This window comes from Grus americana, chromosome 20, assembly GCF_028858705.1.
Source record: "Grus americana isolate bGruAme1 chromosome 20, bGruAme1.mat, whole genome shotgun sequence".
Classification (NCBI taxonomy): Eukaryota; Metazoa; Chordata; class Aves; order Gruiformes; family Gruidae; genus Grus; species Grus americana.
Genome location: NC_072871.1, coordinates 1017614 through 1034992, shown reverse-complemented (window position 1 = coordinate 1034992; position 17379 = coordinate 1017614). Strand labels below are relative to the sequence as shown.

At 46.3% G+C, this 17379-nt stretch overlaps 1 protein-coding gene across 22 annotated transcripts in view; it reads left to right on the top strand.

Moving 5' to 3' along the window:
• Window positions 1-14673, top strand: part of ZNF618 (zinc finger protein 618) — a 166154-nt gene extending 151481 nt beyond the window's left edge. For all 22 annotated transcript variants that reach the window (XM_054848318.1, XM_054848324.1, XM_054848315.1 and 19 more), the window contains 2 exons: window positions 4540-4641; window positions 5767-14673. In XM_054848318.1, the coding sequence (XP_054704293.1) occupies window positions 4540-4641; window positions 5767-7280 (1616 nt within the window). In that variant the 3' untranslated portion in view covers window positions 7281-14673. The remainder of the gene's footprint in view (window positions 1-4539; window positions 4642-5766) is intronic.
• Window positions 14674-17379: the final 2706 nt, after the last annotated feature.

Below are 17379 nucleotides of genomic sequence, written 5' to 3'. Positions count from 1 at the left end.
TTTCATTCTCAGCTCTCTTCAAAAGAAAATTCTGAGGAGTAGTTCCACTACTTTGTTTCTAAGCCACCTTTTTTGTTTTCTATCTCAGTACATAAGAGATGATTTTAAAATTTCAAAGGCAAAGCTGTTTCAAAGACAGCATTCAGAATATTCAAAAACGTAGAAACAGGATTTTTTTTTTATATTGGCAATTTTTTTCTTCTTTTTTTCCTCTTGAATGAAAATTCAAGTGAATTAACACAGGTTTACAAATAATTTCACCTTTGACAGACCTGTGTTTTCCAACAGACAGTGGTTCTGTTGAGATACACGTTCAGTTACCCAGGGTAAGCCCTGGGTAGAGTGGCACGGAAGGTCAGGTGGCTTGAGGAAAAGCATGTTTTCCGTTCTGTAACAGTAATTCTAATCAAAGTTCTTATCTTGCTCCTTGTTTTAGTCCTAATTTTAATGAGTGTCCCTTGAGTTCTTCATCTATACGGTTCCTCAGTTCCAGTTCAGTTCTCACTGGCAAATCTTAGTGCAGGCTTTGTGTGTTGTTCAGCAGCTACTTTATTTATCATCTTTATAATGTTATGGATAGACATTTAGGGTGATTTGTTAAAAGACGGTATAAGTTTTGTGGGTGTGATTTTCTGTTAGAGCATAAGCTGGTTAATGTGGAGTAACGAGTTCATGTGACACCGAGGAGCAGGGAAGCTCTGCTCAGGGTCGTGGCTGCCGTCACTCCATGGTGTTGGGGTCTGTCCCTGCTGTTTGTCGATGGCAGTCTCTGCTTGCCTCCAAGCTGTGTCCTGACCATCCCATTCCTTGTTCCAGTCCCCGGTACTAAAATGCAGCATTTTGAGTTACAGCTCTTGGTGACACCGAGTAGAGGAGCTGCAGAGGAGGGTCCAAGGCTAAAGTGTCAAAGGGGAGAATGGCACCTCCCTGGCAAGGTGTGAGCTGTTGAAAATTTTAAGCTAGTGCTGCCTGCAGCTTCTTCCTTCTCTCTTCTTTACAAATGACCCATGGACTCTGGGCTGTTCACCTGGGTTACTTTGGACACAGAACAGGGCTGGAGCGGGGAGGTATCTGTGACCTGACTCGTGTAATGTCAGCAGAGATATATTAATGGGTAGATCCCCTCTCTCCAGCTCAGGATCACTACTGATAAACTCTGTATTTTCTCATCTCTCCCTGCTTTGTTTGTAAGTCACTGTCTTCTGCTTGAAGTCACTTGTAAGTCACTGTCTTCTGCTTCCCCTTGAATGTCTGACTGGTACAGTGACAGCAGCCTTGTCCGTGTCTTAAGTGCTCTGTCCAGGCGCCACCGCAGCTGCCCCCTGTGAAGGCCATCCTCTGCTGTGGCATCTGTGCGTGGAGCATGCCAGTCCTCTGCTCAGGCCTCTTCCTCTGCAGGGAACAGTGGCCTTTCCTGCAGATCTGTGCAGCTGGAGGCGAGTGGCACGGTATTTGCTACTGTGGGATGAGAGCAAAACAAGGTGAAGAGGTGTGAAAGCTACAGACAGCTTTGGTGGGTGTCTGGTTCTGGATGTTGCACTTGAGCAGAGCAGCAGTGGAAACTACGCAGAGCTTGCAGTTACTCTGGTCCCAGTTTGTTGCCTTTTAGCCTGTTGGAGCTTGGGGATTTCCATATCCAAGAAACAGCATCGGCACAACATCTCTGAAGTCTGGGGGTGCAGAGACCTTGTACTAGTCAGGAGAACTGGTGGCATAGGATCCACATACTGGGGACACTGGTGTAGTAGCAGTTTATACCAGTCCATGTGCCTGGCTCAAGGGATATTACATTATGGAGATGCAGAGATATAAGAAGCCCATATGGGTCAAATACTCCCCCAGTTAATGTGTTCAGGAGTCCAGTTTGGCTTACTATGTCTGATGCAAAGGGCTAATCTCTTCCAACTAAATGTGATGCATCCACTGAGCCCCTCTCACAAATGACTGAAGACCAGGAATGTGGTGCTGGCCTCAAGGAGCAAAAGCAGGGACATACTGGCTCTTGAGTCGTTCAGAGGGCTGAGCCTGGAGGCTGGAAGGTAATAAGGAGAGATTATAGCTCCATAAAGCAGCTACACAATGAGAAGAAGCAATTAGAATGTAAATTGGAAGCTGAAAGGCAGGAATAGAACAGCAGAACACCAGGCAAAGGAATTTGTTCTGTAATTACACTGTACAATGTACAGCTTTGACTCCCTTTAGAGTACTTTGTTCAGGTCGAGTGGTACCATATAATGCCCTTCCTACAATCTAGAGCTAAAAAAATAAAAGGACGACTAGGCTGAACCTGGATTAAAGGATTGGAGGCATGAAGAGAAATTAAAGAACCATGATCTGTGTAGTTCACAGACTGCCTGCTAAGGAAGATGAGGCTGAAATGCACAAATCTCATTAATGCCATATTGAATGCCAGCAGATATTTGTACATAATAAATCCCCTATTATTATGAAATAGATAAAAAAGTTGAGAGGAGGAAATATAGAGGGTTTCTCTCCCCCCTGCCCCTCACCAAGACAAGGAAGGCCTGAACCACGAACAAAGTTAGTAGGCAACAATCCAGCATTTTCCTTTGCCTACCCGCAGATGTTTGGAGTTGAGGATGCTGGTGGCATTAGCTCAAGAGCAATTAGTCTAGGCAAATGCTGGGGGAAAAATGATGTGTCACATCTGATCACTGGCATCCACTGGAGCACCTCCTGCTCTTCACAGCTCTTCCACTCTCGTGAGGACCGACCTTTGGCTGCAGTCCTGAGCATGGCAGTGCTCCCCAGGTACCAACCACGACCAGGGATCTCCCTGGGCACATACCGCCCCCGAGGCAGTCCCACCAGAGTCTGACCTGGTTCTGTCATATCCTGGATTGCTCTTAGGTATTGATCCAGTCTGTGGCCAGCGTAGACCTAATAATAACTGTGCAGTCTGTGGCTGTTGATCAGCAAGGTTTGTGAATGCCCCAGCAGTTAACGTGCAGAGCTGCTCAAATTTGAGAGGACTTGCTCGTAAGGAAGAGGGCACTGGAGTTCCGTCACACCATTGCTTGTCTCTAGGTCCTTGCTGGTCTCCTCCCTTCTCTCCTATGTCATTGCCACACATGAAGGAGAGCAACTTTGCCTTCTCCTGTTAGTTCTAATGGGCAGCCCACTGCTCTGCCTGGCACCACATCTACCTGGGCTGCAGAGCAAAGCTCCTGTGTGTGCCTTAATAAGGCATTCCTCTAATTTGTGCTCTGCTGCCTGGAGCGCTGGTGCAGGATTCATTTCACTGCATGCTGCTGTGCCTAGGCGATAGAGATTGCCACCTGAGCTGGTCAGCTTGGCCTCCCTTTGTAATGGGTGGAGAAGTCATCGACTCCAGGTGAGTTCGGGGCATGACGGATCTTACACTACAAGAGGCGTCTAGTTCTGCCTGGGTGAATGAATCACGTTCTTAAGCCTGTTTTGCACCACTGAGTATAAATGGAGCCCCAAGGGGCCACTTTGAAGAGAGGCATGTCTAATAGGGATGTCCAAAATTAGGTGAGATGAGTCCAGCTGTGATGAGTAAAGGACCTGTTTTGTCGTCTTTGTTTTTAATTCCATCCTTCTGTTCAGCCTGGTCGCAGTCTCTCGATCTTTCTCCTTCCTCTTCCACCTCTCTTCATTGTGCACTTTATCATTGCTTCACAGTCTATTTCAGAGCACAATTTCATAGTGAAACATACTAAGAACTAGAAAATTTCTTCTGGAGGGTGGGGAGAAGTTCTTGGGGCACATGAGAAGAAAGCACATGGATACAATACGGAATTTACTGATCTTGACTGCATTTCCTTGAAAGATCCCATCAGATTGGCAGCCAAAGTGTTTACCCAGTTACATACACAGAAACGGGAGCATGAACACAAAGGCCCCTGGGCTAGTTGGTACCTTTGCAGCCGTAGGGAGGAACAATCCAGAAACTTGGGGATTTTTTTTCTTTTTGTTTCCAGTCTGAGGCAGCAGTAAGCAGCCTGAGAGGAGATTTGCCCTCTCTACAGTGGGAGGAAACCATATATGAAGATTGTAATAAGATCCTTAGATACAGAGGAGTTAAGCATAGCTTGAAAAACAAAGTACTTAATGGTAAAGGGAAGCCACCTGTGGTGCAGAAAGAGGCAATAAAGCAAAAGGATAAATGTTTGTTACACCTGCTTTCATTTCGAAAGCAAGCAAATTGCACAAGGAACATCTATTCTTCCTGATGTGCAGTTTCAGTTGATTGGGAGACATTTCTCACGGTGTGCTGATGGCATCAATGTCACTGATGCACAGAAAAAGCCACTGTCATTTCAGCCACATTTTGGGAGGTGATAGGTTGCAAGTCCGACGTTTTAAGGTTTCTGATGGTACTGTGCCATCTCACTGAAAACTGTTAAAAAGCTAGAGAGAACGGAGTAGATTGGTGTCACCTTAGTTAAGGGAACCATAAGTAAATGCTAAGCAGATGGGTACTGTTTCCCCTTCTTTGCACTTTAAACGTTATTACCTTGTGCTTCTAATGCCTCCCTGTCTCTTGCCCCACAGCTGACAACGAGAACAATATTGCCTCTAGCCAGCCCAGATCACCTCTAGCTGTTGTTGAAGAAAAGTGGAAACCACAGCTCCAAAGAAATAACGCCAACAATAGTACGTAGCAATGTTTGCTCTTCTGTCTTGGGCCTACCTGTCAGCTTCGAACAAGTGACTGTCAGAGGGGGTACAGCAGTGATGGGCGTTGCGCAAGACCCTTGTCCTCGCCTAACTGCACTTGATTTCACCCATAATTCATGTACTGTCCTGCAGAGCACCCATTCCCATTACAGGAGTGCTCATATGCAAGAAGTACTGGGAACCCTGAGGAGGTGGTAGGAAAGGTTTGTAAGGAAGATGCATTTGGGAACTCCTGGAAAAAGTTAACTTCTGATCCAAGGTCAGACTTCCTGGCCTGGGGTTAAAAAATTAATCCAGTTTTCATGGTGTGACATAGGCATAACCTGTCACTCCCTGTGCTGGCAGACGGCCAGTGTCTGGCTGTATCCCCAGCTCATCCTGTGAACTTGTGCTTCACCATGAGAAAAGGTAAAATACAGTCCTGTGGGAAAAGGTTCCAAAGCATTTGAGCTGAGCAGCCTGGGGGAAGGGTGATACAAAACCACGGTGCTTTTGTGTTTTGGTATGGCCAAAAATGACACTCACATTGCCCAAAATCAACCACAAAAAGTGAGGTTGCTGGAGTTCAGAGGAAGAAATGGAAACTTGGGCTTCAGCACTGTTTGAGATGGTGGAGGAAGCAACTCCTCTTAAAATAACTGTCTCAAAGAAAAGGCTTGAATCACAAAAATGGAAAGAAGTCCAGCTTTCCAGCTGGGCTAAGCTGTGACCACCAGCCCATAGACACAGATAGTGAATGGCACACGAGTATATAACTTACCTAGGCAGTTCCTCAATGAACGCTGCAGAGATGCCATTGGTTAAGGCACTAGACTGTGAGTAGATAGTGTTGTGCTCTGTCTCGGTCCCCACACCAGGGAGAGTATGCAGCTAAACTCATTGCTACTCTAAGCAAGAGCAAGGCCTGTCCGTGGAGGTTCCTCTGTCCAGAAACCCTTGGGGGAAGAAATCCAGGGTTGGAGATGTCTCTGCCATCATCTGGGCATGTTCCACCTCCTTGGGTGTCTCTCTCAGAATTGTTTTGTGACTTCCTCCCCTCTCCTGTTGCAGAGGAACAATTCTCACCTGGCGCTTTCTCTCCCTCCTTCTATTTCACTGCAGCATCCACGAGCGGTTCGGTAGGGAACAGCGCGATCCCAGAGAAGGAGCGGCAGAACATTGCCGAGAGGCTCCTGAGGGTGATGTGCACTGACCTCGGGGCTCTGAGTGTGGTGAGCGGGAAGGAATTCATCAAGCTAGCACAGACCCTGGTGGATAGCGGAGCTCGCTATGGTGCCTTCTCTGTCACCGAAATCCTTGGCAATTTCAACACACTGGCTCTGAAGCATTTGCCTCGGATGTACAACCAAGTGAAGGTGAAAGTCACCTGCGCCCTGGGCAGCAACGCATGCCTTGGCATCGGTGTCACTTGCCACTCACAGAGCATCGGCCCCGATTCTTGCTACATCCTGACAGCTTATCAGGTGGAAGGCAACCACATCAAGAGTTACGTCCTGGGAATTAAGGGCGTGGACATTCGAGATAACGGTGATTTTATCCACCACTGGGTACAGAACGTGCTCTCAGAGTTTGTGATGTCAGAGATCAGGACGGTGTATGTCACAGACTGCAAAGTCAATTCCTCTGCGTTCTCCAAGGCAGGCATGTGCTTGCGTTGTTCGGCCTGTGCCTTGAACTCAGTAGTGCAGAGTGTGCTGAACAAGCGAACACTACAGGCTCGCAATATGCACGAAGTGATTGAGCTCCTGAATGTCTGTGAAGACCTGGCAGGATCCACGGGCCTCTCGAAGGAGACCTTTGGCTCCCTGGAAGAGACCTCTCCTCCGCCCTGCTGGAACTCAGTCACCGACTCCCTCCTGCTCGTCCACGAACGCTACGAGCAGATCTGTGAGTTCTACAGCAGGGCCAAGAAGATGAACCTCATCCAAAACCTGAACAAACACCTGCTCAGCAACCTAGCAGCCATTTTGGCTCCAGTGAAACAGGCAGTGATTGAGTTGAGCAATGAGAGCCGGCCCACTTTGCAGCTGGTACTGCCCACCTACGTCAAACTGGAGAAACTGTTCACTTCCAAAGCTAACGACGCTGGCGTAGTCAGCAAACTCTGCCACCTCTTCTTGGAGGCGCTGAAGGAGAACTTCAAAGTTCATTCGGCACACAAGGTAGCCATGATCTTAGACCCTCAGCAGAAGCTGCGGCCCGTTCCACCATACCAGCACGAAGAGATCATTGGCAAGGTCTGTGAGTTGATCAATGAGGTGAAAGAGTCATGGGCAGAAGAAACAGAATTTGAACCTTCAACCAAGAAGCCTCGGGCAGCAGGGGAAGCCACAGCAGCTCAGGAAGAAGATTGGTTCGGGAAAAATGAAGTCTATGATTATTTGCAAGAACCTCTCTTCCAGGCCACCCCTGACCTGTTTCAGTACTGGTCGTGTGTTACCCAAAAGCATACAAAACTAGCCAAGCTAGCCTTTTGGCTCTTAGCAGTGCCTGCTGTTGGTGCCAGAAGCGAATGTGTAAATATGTGTGAGCAGGCTCTCTTAATCAAAAGGAGACGGCTACTCAGTCCAGAAGACATGAACAAACTCATGTTTTTGAAGTCCAACATGCTTTAAGACTGTCTTTTAATTAAAACAAAACTTTAAAACACTGTTCCAAACAAAGAAAAAGAATTTTAAGTTCTAAACACTGTGGACCTCATTATGAATGCCCCTGGAAACCAAGTGCTTTTTTATATATATATAAAAATATAAATATATATAAAATTAAGTTTGAAAGGAAAGCTGAGCACGTGAGAGAGACAGCCCTCTGCCAGGAACGTGCTCCTTTCCATAGATAGTGTGTGGACTTGACAGACTTTCTAATGTTTTCAAGTGGGCAGACCAATGGGAGGCTGATGTTCTAAAGTCTTCAGGCAGCTGAGATCTAAAGTGACTTGAAGTTTCTTTTGTTTCTCCTCCACCCCACCTTTCCTCTTGTCCCCTGGGCCATCTTGCCATGGATAATCAGACTACAGTGAACAGACCAGTTCTGCACTGGACTTTGCTCCTTTGAATAACTGTACACCTTGAGGGCATTTGTCTGCAGCCTTCTTGACATACGGTGCATGTTATCAGGGCAGCTGTGTTTTATGAACACCGGTATCTTTAGAAATCAGGAAGGGAGACTTTAAGGGTTTTTTAAAAATTTTATTTTTAACTTTTTCATACATGTTTTTTCAAAAGAACAAAAGTTACTTTTCTGTCTCCACTCCCAGGTTTGAGTTTAACATGTTAGCTAGTGATAAGTTTGATTTAAAACTAAGAGAAATGGTTCATGGCAGAAAATGTCTGTAATTGTTACGTTCTTGGATTTATTTTTTTGCAGCATAACTTCTTTTCTGAATTCCCAGTGTTAATTAGCTTCTCTGTGAATTTTGTACATCAGGGGTTCTCCAACTTGTTCCAGAGCAGCTCATTTGTGATTAAATAATATCCTATGGGAACCACAGCAGTTGCTTATATGGAAAAGCTAGAAACCAGGAAAAGTAAGCAAGCGGTGACAGCAGAGATGTCTGTGGGCCACCAGCAAGCTTGCTGGGGTCTGCCAGCTGCCATTGAGAACCCTTGTACCTAAACTTTTTGTAAAGAAGTTTCTCAGTACCCACGCTCAAAACAACCTTCACAAGGCCAAGGACAAACCAAGGTGTATGATTTTTCAGGGGAACAAAGATCATCAGTTTTGTCAAACTGGGGTTTGAAGGAAGCTTAGAGAAGTGCATGGGCTCAAAGATCCTTCTGAATGTAAGTGCTCCTGATTGAGTGCAAAGAATATCTTCCCGTTTTATTTGGAATGGTTTCCTCTAGTAGCACGAATGTCTTTTTAATACCTACAGTGCATTACACTACTTGTTATGTTGCTGAATCGTTCTGGCTAGGAAGGCCACTGGCCCTTAAACGTTCACATTTACTGGCTCACCCCAAATGCAATTAGAGGTCATCGTAATGCAAAAGCATCTCAGTCACTCTGCTGTCCACCACGGCCAGTGCTCTGCCGTGTCCAGTGCCCGTAGGCACAGGTCCTGTGCTTCAGGCTGTCAGGTTTGGTGCCTCGTGGACAATTCCCAAGCTCTGGTGCCAAACTGTTAATTTTTCATCACTGGGACTTGTATCCGGGAGGCAAATTCAAGCATATTCTTCTTTTTGAAGTAGTTTCTCCTGCTTCCAGTGGCGTGCTCTGGAGCTGCAGTCACAGTCACATCAGAGGTCGGGGAGGAAGGACTCGCTCAGCTCCGAGCAGGCTGGCTGGAGGCTGAAGTCCTTCAGCAGCGCACGGGTGTTTTCTGGTTGCTGACAAGGCAGTGGGGAGACGGGGGCCCTCTCTGAAGTTTACTGTTGCACAGATGTTAAACCAAGATCCCACCTGCCCGTCTGGTTGTAATGGAAGTTGCGAGTCCCAAGACATGAGAAATGGCAAACCTGATCTGTCAGTGGGCAGATGCCTTGAACCTGACAGGCACTAGCAGACAGCTTCACTGCTGTGGGGCTCAGCCAGGGGAACAGTTTGCGTGCTAGAGACCTTCCCTAGGTCAAGGTCACCAGATAGCTCTTTGCACCCAGCCCTCTTGCCCTTTTCAGCCTAGAAACAGGATCTGCTATTAGCTTGAGTCTAGCGTTTGGGTTGACCTCTCGGCACTGTTACTGGCATCAGGGCAAAACTAATTGTCTCCTGAGTGTAAGTTTTGCATATGGATATCTTAAAAGACGCGGTCGGCAACCCCACTGACAACTGCAGGGTAGCAGCACTTGAAGAGGAGCTGCCAAGGCAGAGGCGCTTAGACATCTCGTTTCTCTGGCAGTGGCTTTTGCAAATGGAGGTGTTGGTTGTAGGGTCAACTTTTCTTCTCGCTGGTTTTATTTTCTCCCATACAAATCCTGGCAGCCTAGCCACCAGCTGGGCCCATGCTAACACATCTGTTTGCATTTGCGGTGCAGGAGGAACCTATAACAAACAATAACTAAATCTCAAACTACAAACAGAAAACCCAAATGAGATGTGTGCTGATTACAAAGTGTTTGTGCTGTGCTGCTGTTCCCACTGAAAAGCACAAGGTATCCTGCAGCAAGAAAACTTGGCTGGAGGATGAATCCAAAGCAAGATTAGCTTTTGAGGTTGCAGAGTGTGTACCGTGCAGCTCAGCTGATGGGCAGAACTGGGGACAGGATTTGTAGTTCTTTCTCCTAACGGTGCATTACACATTTTTGCTTGGTTTGCCTGAGACTCTGAGAGCCCCTCATGGGCTCTTTGATGCTCAGGCGAATGTGCAAAACTCTTGTGTTCCTTTGAAAAGAAAGCTCCAAACCCCAACACTCCGTTGCTGAGGGACAGGTTGATAACTTCTGTGGGATTTGTCAACTCGGGCTCATTGTGTTGTCTGTCTGTGAGGCATTAAGGGTGGGGAAGTGGACAAAGCAGAGTTAGGACAGGTCTAAAGCCCTGGAATTGAGAATGAGGTAAAACTGTGGTGATTTGTGCAACCATTCGATGCCAGGCTGTGCACAGCAGTGACCTGGACCGTGGCTGCACAGCCAGGGCATGCAAGTGGAAAGGCTGCAGCCACCCTTAACTCCCAGCCCATCTCCTCTTCCCCTTTTTACAGTGTGGATTTGGCATCAGATCTGGAACTTTCTTGATGTGATGACCAAAGAAAGGGATTGACTGGCCCTCTCCCCCGTCTGAGTACCTGTCACCTCTGAGGCAACTTTGGTTATAGTTGCACTAATGCTGGACATCAAGCAAACATGCAGTGTTGTCTGGTAGATGAGATTCTCCCAAAAACTTAGAAACTCGACTTAGCAGCTGAAAAAGCAAAATAAAACCTGAAGCCCTAAAATGGAGCAGTCTGGAAAGTTGGTGAGAAGAGGAGCTGGTTGGCCAGCCCCCTTCTCCAGCAACTCCATGGAAGGAGCTGCAGCTCTTCATGAGACTTAAATGTGGTTACACAGTGTTCTGCTCAGAGGAGCTATTCACGCTGTGTCTGCTCACAGGCTGACTTTTGCCTGGTGTACTTACATGTCATTAAAAGGAGAGAAGCACATTTGGAGCACACGTATTTACCCTAAATGCCAAGCTTTTGCTCATATTTCTCCTTCCCTCTTCAAGACTTGCATTTGCATTCTGGGGAGCATAGTTACTTTACCTAAAGGTCTGAATTTTGGAAGCTCTTAATTTGCCAGGCTACTGCACCCCAAACTATTCTATGATTCTATTCCATGATTGGCTCAGTGGGATGGAGCAACACTTGGGCTGTACGGAGCACTGTCCATCCTGCAGTGGGAGACCAGAGAGGAGAGGGTCCCAGTTTGGCCAGAGCTGTCATGAGGTTCTGCTCCCTTTGAGCTAGGAGGAGAAGTCCTCAGAATTGGGATCCTCTTCTGGTAGGTCACGTTGGGAATTTGTCTTCTGCTTGTTTGTTTCCTTTACTGGCACTTGAGAAATGCGTTGGGATACAAAAACGCTGTGTGTGTCCTCAGGCAGTCACTTGGTTCTGCTGCTTACTCTGTGCCTGACTGCAGACTTGTCTTTCTGACTTCGCAGTTTGCTAAGGGCGGGGTTACGATCTTCAGGTGGGGTGCAAGCACCAAGAGAAGATGAACTGTAAAGGATGAAGGGCCTTCCAGTCCTGTCTGAAGATCTTTGTTACCAGAAAACTGAGAAAGTGGGATACAAAGGCAGAACTCTTCAAAACGGAAGTTTTTTTCTGTGTGAGTACAGCAGCCAGAGGGTCAGTGGAGAACATGGAGCCCAAATTTGTCTGCTCTTGTCTGTCTCTTCTCCTCGTGACTCTCGCAGTAGACAGTAGTTGTGTTCTGGCTTGCAAGATGGGCTCGATGTCTTGTGCTTGGGTTGGCTGCAGATGGAAGTAAACTTTTCTTTTTGTCCAAGCTGTATGTCTGTTCTAAGAAAACTGATTTGGTTGTATTTGAACTAGTGCAATCTGGAAAACTTTCTGTGAAAGCCGACTGTGGGCTCAGGTTTTGTCTAATTCAGTTGTCTGTTAATTACTGGTTAAACCAGTTTGACTTTGAGATAAATTGGTTTAAGCATCCACATGAACCGCCTGCACTGGTTTAACTGCGCTTGCTGGGTGTTCTCCCCTGCTGATCAGAGAATACGTCCAGAAGCAGCTCAGGGAGTCATGACCCTTTTGCAAATGAAGTGGTGGCAGATACTCTCAAAGCTCGGGAATGACTGAAAATAGAGGGGAGACACTTCTGAAAGTTGCTTGAGCTCTAAATTGTGGTATCTGAGTTAATACAGTATTGGGTGAGATGTCTCAGGTTGGTTGGTTTGTTTTTCTCCAACTACTTGCAATAACATGGAAGGTTTAGCGTGAGAAGAAATTACCAGGCATGTCCATATTGGTGGATGAGTCCACTCAGCCGTACCCAGTCTGAGGGACCATTTCCAGCTTCTGGATCCCGCAGCAGGCAAGCCGGGACGTAGTGTTGCACAGGAGCAGGGTGACTGAGACATTGTGCTACTCGGAGAATGCTGCGTGCATTTCTAGACAGCAGCAAGTTACCGATAAATCAGAAGATGGTAAAAGAGCAGCCAAAAAGTTCCTCCAGTGCTAGGAGTGCTGCTTTGTGCCGAGGAACATCTCTGATCTCTGATTGCATCTCTCTGGCTAAAGGAGGTGGAGAGGAGCTCCTGGGAGCATTCAGAGGGAGCACACGCAGGAGAGGACAAGTTGTTCCCCATGGAATAATTAGGAGTAATGAGATGAACAAAAAGACACTAAAGGCAGATTCCGGGGAGGAGAAATCTGTTCATCAGGGGGGAGTCTGTTACGGGAACGTTTTTTGGGCCCTATCATTTAAAACAAGGCTGTACAGCTACACAGAGCATGCTCCGTAAGGCACAAGGCTGCTTTGGACCTTGCCAAGAGAAAAGAGACTGGATGTAGAGGTGGGAAATGATTGCTGTGAGTCGAGTCCAGTCCTGCCCGATAGGTCCGGGAGGGTTCACAGAGCATCTTCCTCTGCATCCTCCCACTCGCCACCGGCACCAAACCCATCCCAGCGCTCCAGTATATACATTAACCAGGTTTCCTAAAGGAGGGAGGTAGCTGACCAGCAGAAGGGGCAGAGAAGAAAACACCAGTTGAGGAGCAAATGTCTTGTCAACGCTCGTACGGCCAAGGTAGAGGGATCGGGGTGGGGAGAGCATTAAATATTTTGCTGCTTCTGCTGTGCATTTTCTGTGTTACACCATGATCTTGAATCCGTGGGATCCATTGGGAATGCCCAGAAACACCAGCTGAGACTCAAGGTCCTGTGTCAGATACTTCTGAAGGTGTCGCCCCGTAGCAATAAGAACTCCCTTTTTCCAGTGCATGGGACCTGTCCTGTGCCATGGGTTATCATCTTCTTGGGGCTTCTGGAAATGTCACTGAACAAAACAGTAATAAAAATACGGAGAGGTAAACCCAAGCACAGCTCCAAGGTGAATGCCTCGTTAGTACTGTGGGGTAGTTTGCCTATGCTAGGCCAGAAATGGTAAACCAATGAGAGTGTATTGCCCTGAAATTTAATTTTATATATTGAATGTTTGGGGGACTTCTGTTTAATTTTTTATTTTTTATTTGGCTGGTTAGTTGGGTTTTTTACTATTCCTGTTAGAGTCCTTTGTTTTATAACTTGTTGGGAGAGTTTTGGTCACGTTAGACATCGGTGTATCCAGTAGACCCTTTGGGGTTTATATGATCTGTAGGCAGCTGAGTTTGAATTTTATAGAATAGCTTCTGAGATGAGTCACATCCGTGGCTTATTGATGCACAACATCAACCACTGAAAGGATTTTCTTCCTTCCCATCGTTCTAGCATCATTGACAGTGGTCAGCATGTCTTGGTACCCGGGTGAGCAGCGCAGCCTTAACGATAGGGATCTTTTACAGAGGAGTTGATGAGTACAGGCATGTCAAGCCCTTGCTTTTTACAACCAAAGTTCCTTAAAAAGACACTTCCAGCCTCATCAGCCTTGAATGCTTATTTTCAGTCTTCTGGGGCTTCTGGTGGCGGTCTCTGCAACGTGTGTGGATAGGATGGGTTGGTTTGTTGTTTTTTTTTTCCAGTGGGCTGGGGGTGGGAGGTGGGATTTTTTTTTTTTTCTTCTTGCTATCTATGGAGAAGGACCTTTCCGCCCAAGGAAGGAGGCATGTGTTCTGGAAGGAGCAACAGTCTTGGGAGCTGTTTTCCGTGGTCCCTTTAAACTTATTGGGACTTTAATATTTTTTTTTTTAAATTATTTAAAAGGAAAACTGATAACAGAATGAACTGAAACATTTGTGACAGGTGACTAGCCAAGGCTGTAAGTCCAGGAGGAACGCACATCATCCAGACCATGAGGATTCTGGTCCACGCCGTAGCTAGAAAGTGTCATGCCGACAAACCAAACCATCAGGAAATCCTTGTTTGCAGCCAGTCTGAAAAGAGAAGCTGTTCCTCGTTCATATGTTCGTTTTTTGAAACCTCCTGTTGGGAGCTGAATTCTTGTTATTTCATCAAGCAAACAATTAATGTTCTCCTTTCCCTCCTCACCCTCCCTCCCCTCAGTAACTCGTGTGCATTTCCTTCCTTTCTGTAGATGCAGATGTTCTAGGCAATACCACAGATGCACCTGCGTGTGTCTCTACCTGCGAGTGCAAGAATCTCATGTCATCTTAAAAAATACAAAAAAATATACAAAAAATATACAAAAAATATCTTTTTTAGGCCAGAGTTTTCTACAGGTATTAATGAATATTTTTCTTAATCCTTATAAGTTTTATGTGTTTAATATTTCTTAATACCGGTAGCATTAATTTATACTTTTGTAGCAACACAATATTTTTATAAACCGCCACCGCTGGCTTTGTCTTCATAATGGGGAAAAGTGCGGGCAGCTGGCCCCGCGCTGTACCATGTACTGTATTTAAAAGGTTATCTAATGTCACACTTGCTGTGTTAATAAACAAAACAAAACCTGTTTGAAGTCTCATGTATTGTTGGTGTGGATCGAATGACTCAATAGAGAGCAATATTGCACGGGGTTGAGTTGCTGATTTTCATTGTGATATATGAACGCTTGAGGCCAACTCAAGTTCTTCTGATTTTTTTTTTCTTTTTAGGATTTTGTTTTGTTTTGTTTTGTTTTTTTACAGCTAAATAAATTCAGTGCTGTTTGAAACTTAGACTGACGTCAAATGAAAAGGATTATTAAAGAAAAAAAAAACCAAGGTGTTTAAATGTTGCTGTTTTTACAAGTCTGTTGCTGTCTGAATGGAAATATTCCACGAGAGAGGAGGAATAGTTCCACTTAGCTTCCAAACGAGCTGAGCGCTCCAGGCCAGAGCTCGGTTATTTGGAGATATCTTAGAGACATGTTTCTGCAACATTCTTTTCAGAGTTGATGCCAAGGCAGAAGACAAACTGTAACTGTAAGAAAGCATCCGTTGCTTGAGGATTTTCATGTCAGTGTTGTATTTATGGTTTTACAATAAAACAACCTTTAGGAAAAAAAAAGTGTCTGGGGTTTTCTATTTTTCAAGCACATGAACGGAACATCACCCAGTGCCGAGCGTCTTGTTGTGAAGAGGGAAAACGGCCATTAGTGTGACCTAAATCTCAGCAGCAGCCTCTTTGATGGACCTCGTCAGCCGTAAAACTCTACGGTGGGCTTCTCCTTCCATCCCTTCTGCATCCCTAAAGCATTTTCCAGAGCATCTTCTCTCTCACGCTTGGCTGCCAGTGCAGTGAACCTGCTCCTCTCATCAGTAAGACATTTATGTGTAGCAGAAGGTGAACCAGGTCTCCTTGGTCAACTGGACGGGCAGTTTGGTGCGTTGCAATGCAGTATTTGTATTCACACAGGGCAGATTCAGCTCGGTTGGCTTTTTGTGCTGCTAAAGCTGTGCAAGCTGATCCTGGGCAAGATAGTCTTAACTCGCACGTAGCGTGTTTCTGCCCAGCGTGGTCAGAGATTTTCACTTGTGCAGCAGATCCACCTGTGAACTTACTTTCACCTCAGGAAAAGAGAGGCATTTGGGCACTGAGCAGGCACTGAGCAGGCCCCCTCCTCCCCACAAGACAAGGGCCTGGACAGCTGTTGTATAATCATGGTCAAAATATGAAAGGGGACAGAAGTCTTTGCTTGGAGGCTCTGTCAGTCTTGACCTGCATCAGAGTGTCTCACAGGGTCACGAGGATGCACTGGGGAATGGGGATCACTGGCAGCTTTGCATGCAGGAACGCAGCCTTGCTGATGCCTCTGGAGCTCCGAGACCGACTTCCGGACGAACCAGAAAGGGGCAGGGGATTGTCCCAAGTGGAACACATACATAGACCAGGGGTCAAAGGAGGAGGAGGCCAGGCCTACTGCTGGAAAATCCAAGGTATGTTGTCTGTCACCCTTCATGTATCCTTTTCTTTGACCTGTTTTGATACCATTTGGGGTTTTCTAACTTTGCACCCACCACCCACCCCCCAAAAAAAGCAAGCAAAAACCCAAAACAACTTGCAGTGAAAAACAATTTCTAGTGAAATTGTTAGTTGGGAAAAAAAAACAAAACCCAAAGACACGGAATGACAATAGGTCTGGCAATTGGATAAACTCTCTTGGCTAGTAGTCAAGTGTGAAGATAAGCCACAATAATAAATACAACTGTCAGAATGTAACAGTAGGAATGGCTGCTTTGCAGTAGATTTGAGGTAAAAGTGATTTCAATAAAGAATAAGATTAGATGTCCTCACATCCTAACCAGATAGGAGTTAGGATTTGTTTGAAAAATCTAAGTATGTGAAGTGAATAATGTATGGCCAAAAGGCATAGAAAACTGGAGGACAGTGCTCCTTGGCATGCCAGGGTCTCCCGGCACTCAGTTGTCCATTTTGCTAGACCCATTTAAAAGGATAAGATTGCAAATGGAAACGTAAGAGGCTTAAGCTAATCCTGTCTTATTTCCCGATGCTCTAATTTCTGCCTTCACAGGACTCAACTACTTAAGTCTTAGTAATAAAGGAAATGGTAGCTCAGAATTCAGGTTCTCCTGGAGGTATCCCATAGTTTCCTCTCATTTCAGAAGGACTGATGAATCTGGCAAAGTGAATTCAACTTGCCATCACTAATCTGATCTTCAACAATTTGCCTTCCTTGGAGTTTTGTTCATCCTGAGATGCTGCATGTGGGAGCATGTAGCAGGTGTGTTACACAGCAAACCTCGACACGTGCTGTGCAGGTAAAGCCTTTGTGCTTGCGTGTGTGCGTGCGTGTGGTGGCCATGTGCCCCCTTCAACATGTGAGTGAACAGTAGGTCTTGACCCAGGCCATGTAAAGTAACATCTCTGACCTGGTAGCAGCAATTTCTGCCTCTTGCTGCTTCTTCATCACCCGGCAGCACGAGCATGGCTGCTGTGTATGGAATGGGATGCTGGGAGCCAAGGGCTGTCCCACCACCCCTGAGTGGGACAGACAGGGCAGGCCCAGAGGTCATGGCCAGGTTCAATCAGGAGTCCAGATCATCAGGCAAGCTCATGGTGATGAGGCAGGTCTGGAGTCAAGCTGGGAAGTCAATCTGCAGCTCAGGGTCGGGATTTGGTGAGGGTTGCCAGAGTCAGATGCAGCCCAGCAATCACTGGGCAGGTCCACGGTGGTGGGACAGGGTGGACGGAGGTCAAACTGGGAAGTCAGTCTGTG